The 9,405-nt window shown below is 32.2% G+C and overlaps 1 protein-coding gene across 1 annotated transcript; it reads left to right on the top strand.

The window, feature by feature from the left end:
- Positions 1–378: 378 nt before the first annotated feature.
- LOC109807831 (Rhodanese/Cell cycle control phosphatase superfamily protein) lies at positions 379–7,748 on the top strand. Its single transcript, XM_020370490.3, has 14 exons — positions 379–574; positions 760–862; positions 1,002–1,847; positions 2,165–2,265; positions 2,371–2,485; positions 2,732–2,809; positions 2,974–3,066; positions 3,466–3,549; positions 4,277–4,375; positions 5,291–5,353; positions 5,803–5,833; positions 6,257–6,303; positions 6,538–6,596; positions 7,158–7,748. The coding sequence occupies exons 2-14, from the start codon at positions 824–826 to the stop codon at positions 7,375–7,377; spliced, it is 1,875 nt and encodes a 624-aa protein (XP_020226079.1). The 5' UTR covers positions 379–574; positions 760–823; the 3' UTR covers positions 7,378–7,748.
- Positions 7,749–9,405: the final 1,657 nt, after the last annotated feature.

Consider the following 9,405-nt stretch of genomic DNA (forward strand, 5'->3'; position numbering starts at 1 on the left):
TTAGGCATAACTTTTACCTGAAGACCAAAATTTTATATACGATCCTAGATATTCTATCTCTATGGACCAAAAATTGTTATATACCTGAATACAGGTACAGTACAGGTATGTTTCCTAAACAGTGGTATGTGATTCTAACAATCCCATTATTTAAACCTCAAATAATTAGCATCACATATTAAAATCATATGAATTTTTTTTTGCATACACGTGTCTCAAAAATACTACTTAAAATTAAAAAAAAGATAACAAAATTATTCCATAAAAATTATACACACAACATTTTTGAAATTTTAATACTAATAGTAAATTTGTTTGGCATCAAAACGAGTGATCCATGTGTGATGTGAGTTTGTGTGGTGTCGTTGGTGCATAAGAGACGAAAAAAGAAGCAAATAGGATGAGCCGTGCGTGTTCCACCATATCCATTTGGATAATCTACCAAAACATTCCACAAAAATTTCTCTTCTACGTTTATTTTTAAATAAATAAACCTTAAGCTCAATCAAACTTCAAACAATAAATTAACAAAAAAGAGGGGGGGACATAAGCACACGCAAAGGAGCTAGCTAAGGTGAGTAACTTTGTAACACATTAAATTAAAACATATTAGATTAAAGATTTGTGTTAATTTGGATTGGATGCTTGTGATTTGGAGTATAATAACACTTTGATTTCAAAATCACGGTTCTTGTTTCTCTAATTTGTAAAATATAAAATATAAAATAATTAGAAATGTATGTGTTGTTGATTTTTAAGCGGAGGATGATAGCAGGGAAAACCTGTTATGTTTGATTGAAGTGTTTGTTTAGTGATCGTCAATATGAGAATGTTGCCTGTTTGCTCAGCCACATCTTCCCAGGTCAGTTTCTATCCATTTCTTTTCAATTTTCTGACAATGTTCAGTGCTTCTGCTTTGTTCAGCATACATTCATGATCTGTCTGGGTGCTTCAGGAATAGCATATCTATCACTGTGAAACAATTGATGTTGTTATTGCAGATTCCCTTGTTTGGGGGATTACACCCAATTCGAAAGGATCTTGAGAGCAGATGTGTGGGGGAAGAAGGTTTGCATCTGGCTTCACAATATGGAACACATTCACTGAGAAATTCATTTACAGTGCAAGCTACAAAGACGGTCTTGGCTAGTTTTTCCTCACCAACTGAATCAGGATATCTTACAAGCACATGGGGTTATTCACCAGTGACAACAGATGGGTATCATTCACTTAGTAATGGGGAAGTCACACACATGGAGAGTTATCATTTATCTTCTGTGGACTTTGCAGAACAGGCACCGACACCACCAGAAACACTATCAAGTACTGATATAATGCCAGAGAAGTTTGCACCAAGTCCTAGTTCAATTAATGTGGACAATGAATCGTTAACCAGTACAAAAGCAAGTGTTGGAGACGTTTTCGCTGGGATCAATGAATCATTCAATGCCTCAATCAATAAGGGGGAAGATGCTTTACGAAGCTCAGTGGATACAGCCACTTCTTTTGTAGATTCTATTGTTAAAACTGCTAATGAATCTATAGACAACGCTTTTGGTAAGGCATTTTCGGCTGTTGATCAAACAGGGGAATTAGCAAATAAGAAACTTACCAGCTTTTCAAGTGAGCTGGGTGGAGTCACAAATAAAGTACCTGCTGTGGCTATTGATGTGTTGCGCCGCACAATTGTAGTAGTAGAGAGTTCTCTAACAAGTGGGGCTTCCTATGTTATCTACCTATATGGGTCTGCCAAGGAGCTCCTTCCTGCAGGAATTAGGGATACAGTCAATGTATATGAAGACAAAGCAACAGAAATCTTGAGGCCTGTTGGGTCCGCAACGGAAAGGGTAATGTTTTACAGATTAATAGAAGTTTCAATAAGATCCTTTACTCTCAACTTTACCTGATTCTAAGTCTTAAATCTCCTTGAAAATCTCATATGTTTGTTTGAACTTGATTTGAGTTACCAAATAAGTTGAGTCAAATCATCTTCTTCACGCGTGGCTCTTCGACAGCTTTGTTTAAAAAGTTCTTTGCACTTATTGGTGGTTGAAGTATTCTGAATATATGTTCTCAATATGTTGTTTCGTTTCACAAACATTCTAAATTTGTTAGCTGTTTCTAGTCTTTTTATGAATTGTGACAATTTTTGCTCCATCGACAGATATACATGGCTGTCTATTCATTGGAGAAGGGTCTCGGCTTGGATCCAAATGACCCAATTATTCCATTTATTGTTTTTGTAGGCTCTTCAGCCACATTATGGTATGTGAATTTCTCCTTCTTCAAAAGTAAATTTTGTTATTTATCTATTAGCGAATTCAATTTCCATCACAAGCACTATCTGTAATAGATTTCAGAGATATGCAGGGCCTTTTATTGGTTGTGGACATACGGAGGTTACTCAGGAGATTTATCCCCTAAATCAGCTTTGGAGCTTTTGGCTGAGGACTCAAATGCTGCACTTATTGATGTCCGCACCGAGGCAAGTTATGATTTAATTTTTCTGGCTTTTATTCATAGCAGGAAAAATAGTTATATAACTTTTGAAGGTAAAGCCCGACTATCCCCGTGTTTTGAAACCCATTATCTTTTTGTTCAACACTTATTCCAAACTCAAACTATGGTCATCTCATATTTTGGAAGTTTTCCTATCATTTTGCATTCGTTTGGCCAACTATTTTGATATCAAAATTGTCCAATGCATTTACTGCTCCTTTTTTTTATGCAGGAAATGCGAGAAAAAGATGGCATTCCTGATCTTCGACGGGCTGCTCGGTTTCGTTATGCAAGTATAATTCCACTTGAGGTTGGTTTAAAGCACAATAATGTTTAAAAGATGTGACTTGGATAATTGTGGTACATCTTAACTTGGTTAAATGGGCAATCCAGAATCTTGGTCGTTTGTTAGATGGGTTAGTAATTAATTTGTAATCTGTCTGTTGCTAATATAGGATATTACACAATTGTCAGGTTGATGGCTCCATACGCAAGTTGTTGAAGAGTGGTAGAGATCTCGATGACTCCTTGATTGCTGCTATTATTCGAAATTTGAAGATTGTTAAGGTGTTTTATCTTTGTATCTCAGAATACGGACTATTATTTCATGGAATAAACCCAAAAACTTTTCCTCTTTTTAGATTTTCTCTTTCTCTATTTTAATATTATGGTTTGAAAATACCTTAAGAGTAATACCAGTGACTACATGCTAAAGTAATGTAGTGTTTATAAAATAAGCATTGTCTTTTGGCAGTTTCATCATTTTAATTTTTCTGAGGACTTTAAATGGGGCTTTTAAAGTGGCTGTGCCTATATATCTTGCATCCTGCACAATAGGTAGAAGTTCATTGTATGAGATAGTCACATATATTCAATGAGTTGAGTTTGTGTGCCAATACTTTTTATATATGATTAGGATTTGGCATGACAAATGATGTCTCAAAATCTTATTTCTCTGGCCTATAGGACAGTTCCAGGGTTATTGTGTTGGATGCTGATGGTACTCGTTCTAAAGGCATTGCAAGATCCTTGAGGAAAATTGGAGTCAAGGCAAGTCTGTTAATACCTGCTGAGATATTTGCTGCAAAATTACTGATATGTTACATAAAATTCTTTGCTGAATTTAGCTTTGTACTGTGAGGTTTGGGATCTAGATAACACAGAACAGTTTATGTTGCTTCCATATGTGATATAGGATCCTTGAAATTGGCATTTGTATTTAAAGGTTGGGGTTGAAGAGCTCTGCCATGTGAAAATGTAAGATAATGATAGAGAAGAATCCCGGCTAATGTACCCACTATTCTACATAACTCAACTCTATGTTATTGTCTGCTTGATTTCAATGTTAGCCGTATCTTTATCATTGATATAAAATATAACATGATAGTTCTGAATAAAAATGGATTGAACTCATACTTTTGAAGTTAAAATATTGTTATTTATGAGCTAGTTCATAATACTCCAGCAAAGGACACAAGGCTTTGATTGCTTGAAACTGTAAAAAAAAAAAAAAAAGAATTTGATTGGATTCCAGATGCCCTAACTCATATGTTCAATCTAACACTTAGTCTTTCCATGTCAATAATGCCAATTGTCAGATATGTATTAGACATAGAGACAGCTCCTTCTAATTCAAGTATCTGTGCTTTAGTGGTTGTTTGTATGTCCCAGGTTGACTAACAGATACATTCTGTGCAATCTACTTAATCACCAACTTTGAAATCAAATCCATATAATCGAGTATCATAGAATTGACAACCTGTGTATGATATTACAGAATCCATACGTGGTTCAAGGTGGCTTTCAGTCTTGGACTAATCAAGGTGTCCGCATCAAGGAGCTCAAACCAGAGACAGCACTTTCCATACTCAATGAGGTATTAATCAAACTACTGTTATTTACCAATTTTGTTAGCTTAAGTAACTAAAAATAATGGGATGAAAACTCTAGAGGGTTAGATAATGGTACTGGCATACTGCTACTCAGATGCTTTAACTATGAATTTAAGCCTGAAATCACCAAATTGATTTCTATAGTAAGCGATTGGCTAGCTACCTATAATTATTTGTCTTCCACTTTTCAATGTCTGTCTTTTGAAAATTAACACAAAAGTTTCAACCATGTATGATTTTGCATTTTATTTTAGTAAACTTTAAAGTAGTCCCTCGGTATCTTTCTTTAGGAGTTTATCAAGAATGCAGTTGCTTTATAAATCTTCTTTTAGGACAAAATAAGTGCAAGTATAAATTTTTAATCCAGTAATTGCTTGTCTCTGATTCTCTCTTGAATAATTAAGACTTCTGCCAGCCTTCTTTCTACTTATTTTAGTATGACTTCCTCTTCTGTGTGTGTCAGATACAAACCCAAAAAACAGAACCTGAAATTTAAGAGAGGTTAGAAAACTGAGAAGAGAGTAAGTTAAACAATGCTTCTGTAATGATAGATTGAATGACAAGCAGAGAAAAAAAGAGAATACTCCTTCCCAGGGTTTCCCTATATAACTGAGCTAGAGCTGGTTTCTCCAATATTAACAATTCAGAAGGAATCCTCTTTTACCCCCTGTTACTATTCAAGCTAGCCACCTAACCAATTCTTTCACTACTCTTTTTACCTAACTAATTCTGTAACTACTCTAACTGTGTCGACTTCTTTCATTATTGTGTCCTGGGTCCCATCTGTTTCTGTGTCTATGCTTTTTAATTTGAAGACATAAAAAATTAAAAGGGAAACTTAAGCTAGATTTTATATGTTGGGTTTTAATTGATGCACATGCATTTTGGTACATTTACAGGAAGCTGAAGCAATTCTGGAGGATGTTAGGCCTTCTCCTTTGCAACTTTTAGGTTATGGTACAGTAAGTGTCGACTTACTTGAATGACATTTTGATTTTTCCAACTGTTATTAGTCAATTTGGTTGGATTCTCTGTTAACTATTAAGTCAAATTTGTATGGTTCATGTTTTTTCATAGCAAGATATGTAGAATACTACCATAGGGTAGAAAACAAATTTTTAGTGGAGCAACTTGTGTTGTGAAAAGTAAGGGGGAAAAGGAATTTGATAGCAGTTTCTAGTTATTTAATTTGTTCTTTTGTTCTAAATTTTTAGAAATTCACTTATTGCTGCTTGAATGTGTGTGTAACTGAATATTCCTCAGTAATAGACAATAATCTTAAACAAATATTTTGTCTACTTCCTTGGTATCATGAAGGAATCTTTTTCATATTTTTATTTGATTTTTCAATGGCTACATGATTATATTCGATTTTATTATCTGCTAATAAATGCAATTACTTTTGTTTCAGGGACTTATTGCAGGGCTGTATGCATTATTAGGTGCGTCCATGTATAAACTAATAATTTGTTAAGAATTTAAAACTCAATTTTTGGGTTCCATTAAATTCTATGGCAGTAGCCTGAGGTTGTAGAATTTTCTTCATTTTAATAGGTGCCTCTGCATACGTATGCCCACAAACATAGATTTGTGTGAAGCTGATTAGTGATTAGTCTACTTTTACTCGCACTATGTTTAAGAGGTTATGTAGTATATGCATATTTGTTTTGATTCAGTAGCTTAGACTGAAGATCTAAATTCATCAAAAATCATGCACTAAGTGATTCAATGTCTTTGATTGATTTATTTTTTAATGAAAACCTAATGAATTCCATTACTTTATTGTTCACCATTATCAAGTGGGATGAGGCTTTTTTTCCCCCTATTTTTCCTGATCTGACAAAGCAAAATCAATATTGTTTCAGAGTGGGAGAAGACATTACAGTTAATTGGTACATTTGGCCTCGGTTTGGTATGTTCATTTTCCTTTCAGAGTGGAAGTGCTTTTCAATTGAATTGTTTCTTTCAAAAGTTTCAGAGGGAGATTTAGTTTATGTATCCACTTTATGTTGGAAATCACATGGTGGGCTCGTATATCTGTGTTCTGGGAAATTCTCAAATTCTGTCATGTTTTATAGTCTCTTCTTGGTCCATATCATCAGAGATTTTCCATTTCCTCACAAATGGTTCGCTGTATATTTACCAGACCATATATTTGCGGGTTTCTTCATATGAAAACTCAGAAGATCTAAGACAAGATGTGAGGTAAGTCTACTTCACGATGGATATTTGATCATATAATCACGAAATTAGACTACCTTTTAGTAATTTAAATATTATCTTATGAATATGGTCATATATTTTCCGTTTTTAACAAGTTATCTTAATATTCAAGTCATGGAAAGTCTGTCACAATCATCTTTATGTTCTGAACTATTGCCTATATATTATGAATCATGTTAACTTAATTTGCCGTTGCATAGACAAAAGTTATGATTTTAGACTTGTAAAAGGATCAGAACATGTGTCTATACATAGACTGATAAACGTGAACATAGAGAGCGTGACACAAATGCATAAGCACTTTTTATTTTGGGGAGAATAGTTTCGGTCTGAAATTTCATGACATCTAGAATATATTTCTCTCCTAGAAGAATAGAAAACTAAAAAATTTAAACAAATAATCAATCTTCGGTGTAGAAAGATATGATTTAGAATAGTAAATAGCCGCTAACAAAAATACCAGTTTCTTTATCCTTTCTTAGCATTTTTACTGTGTCATCTGCTATAAAATTTGATATCATTGTCTTATTTTCTCCTTCAAAGGTTGTTGCTTGCTCCTATTAGACTTGGAGCTCAAGCATTTTCATGGGCTGCTGGAAAATTAGAATCCAATGGCTTAGGATTACCTACATCCCCTTCATCATTAGATGTTCAGAATCGGGTGTTGCAGGCTGCTGCCAAACATGAATCCCAACCATCTGATAGTGAAGGAAACCAAGATCCAGTTACGGAGTCTACTGTTCCTCTCAATCAGAATGTATGAGATCATTCCAGATTGTCATGTGCTAACATGTGAAGCAGAACAGAGATTACTATGGTCACAGCAAATTAACTTCCATGACTGAAAGTTTGCAAGTTGACTTTATCCAACCTTTGCCAAACACTATGCTGCCACGTAACTCGTCTCTACCCTGCCTGTAGCCATTTCGAAAATATGGAGAAAAAAAAATTCACAAGGATGATTATGTTTTTGTTGCATGCATGCCAGGCCACATTGCTTGGTACATTTTCCATAGTCGAAATAATAAGAATGTAACTATTTGCGTGATGTAAATTGTACTAAAAATTGTGGTGGTGCAACTTACTGTATCGCAAACTAATCCTTCAATAAACTCGTTGCAGTTTGGTCTTCTATGATCCGTTTGCCACCGGATCTTGCCACCGGATCACCTTGCCATCACGTAGCACGCAGTGGAAAAATAAAGGAAAGACAATAATTGTTGTTTATGGTAAACAATATTTTATAGATAATTATGAAAGACAACTAATTGCTATTGTATCAAGGGTTGACAAGAGAAATTATTAGATAGTGAAGAACCCTTAAATGTCCATGGTCTCGATCAATTTTTATGTGACACACATTTAAGTTTGTCGATGTATAAGTAAAAAATAAAAACCACTTAATTATATATTATGTAAAGATTAGTTAAGAAACATGTTCAAGTTTATTAATAATTTCTAAGTGGACACAGAGGCATTGTCAAAGATATGCTTGGTTTTGGAACAAGTGGATTTCCGTTATTTATGGCAAAACAATAACCAAACTGTCTTGCTCGGCACATAATCCTTTCATCTCGTCTCTAAATTTTTCTACTTTATTAATCCTCTCTCTCTCCTCTTTAACATTTTGTTTGCATGGTTTCATATACACTATAAGCTGAATCAAGATGCAATCAAATCTTTCATATTTTTTTTTCAACCGTAAAACCTTCAAACTACATAAATGGAGCTCCAAATCTTGTATAATTACTTACGTGATATAACATTCTTTTATAATATATTATAGATAATAGATCAGTATATATAATGTTGTATAATATTGTATAATTACTATAACTAAATATATTAAAATATTTTATGAATTAAAAAATAGAATAAAAATTACAAAGTCTATAGTATAAATTTAAGAATAAAAATATCTAATAAAAAAGTGAAAATAAAAAAAATAATTACTAAGAGATATCTTTTTCATAATCTATATCATATATAAAAGGATATCTCTTTTTGATTTTTACATTTTTGAGACATTTGTATATCTTTATTATATATTATTTTCTTTTCACCATCATATCTCTTAAGAGTAAAATAGAAGAAAAAATATGTATAAATAAAATTAATTATCCACTCTACCAATAATAACTAACTCTTATTTTATAAATATTAGTTTTCAAATTTATTTAAGATTATTTTAATCTTTTCTAATCATATATTATCTCATTTTATTTACATTCTATAACATCTATCATTTTTATTTTTTATTTTTTAAACAAAATACATAGAAGTATTAAATGTTTCGATCTTACTAATAAATATGAATGTATTATTCAAATTTTCTAGCAAATAAAATTAAAATTGATGTTAAAAAAAATAAAAATAAAATCCAATATAACTACATTGTAAAAGTGATTTGATTGGTTCAATTATTTTCTTAAAAACATTTATTTTTTTTATAATTTAGTTGAATTCAATTTTAGATAATTTAGTTTTTTTTTTTTTTTTGCATTTTTTATAGTTGAATTTTGAATTTCATATAGATAACTTCTATATTTTATGAATTAAAATATAAAATAAAAAATCATTGAAAATTTAGACAAAAAAAATGGTGTTATCACATGACATTTTCTTACGTGATATAACCTTCTTTTATAAGTAGTATTTTAGTATATATAATGTATATGTTAAATTATTTTCTTAAAAACATTTATTTTTTATAATTTAGTTGAATTCAATTTTAGATAATTTAGTTTAGTTTTTTGTTGTTGCATAACTAATATTGTTCAATTTTGCATTC

Source organism: Cajanus cajan, chromosome 3 (assembly GCF_000230855.2).
Source record: "Cajanus cajan strain Asha chromosome 3, NIPB_CcT2T_4, whole genome shotgun sequence".
Lineage (NCBI taxonomy): Eukaryota > Viridiplantae > Streptophyta > Magnoliopsida > Fabales > Fabaceae > Cajanus > Cajanus cajan.

What these genes read in the sequence shown, in the direction of transcription:
- LOC109807831 (XM_020370490.3), top strand. Translation starts at nt 824, where the DNA reads ATGAGAATGTTGCCTGTTTGCTCAGCCACATCTTCCCAG. An exon ending in GCTCAGCCACATCTTCCCAG is followed by an intron (nt 863 to 1,001) that starts GTCAGTTTCTAT and finishes TTGTTATTGCAG; the next exon opens with ATTCCCTTGTTTGGGGGATT. An exon ending in CAAGTATAATTCCACTTGAG is followed by an intron (nt 2,810 to 2,973) that starts GTTGGTTTAAAG and finishes CACAATTGTCAG; the next exon opens with GTTGATGGCTCCATACGCAA.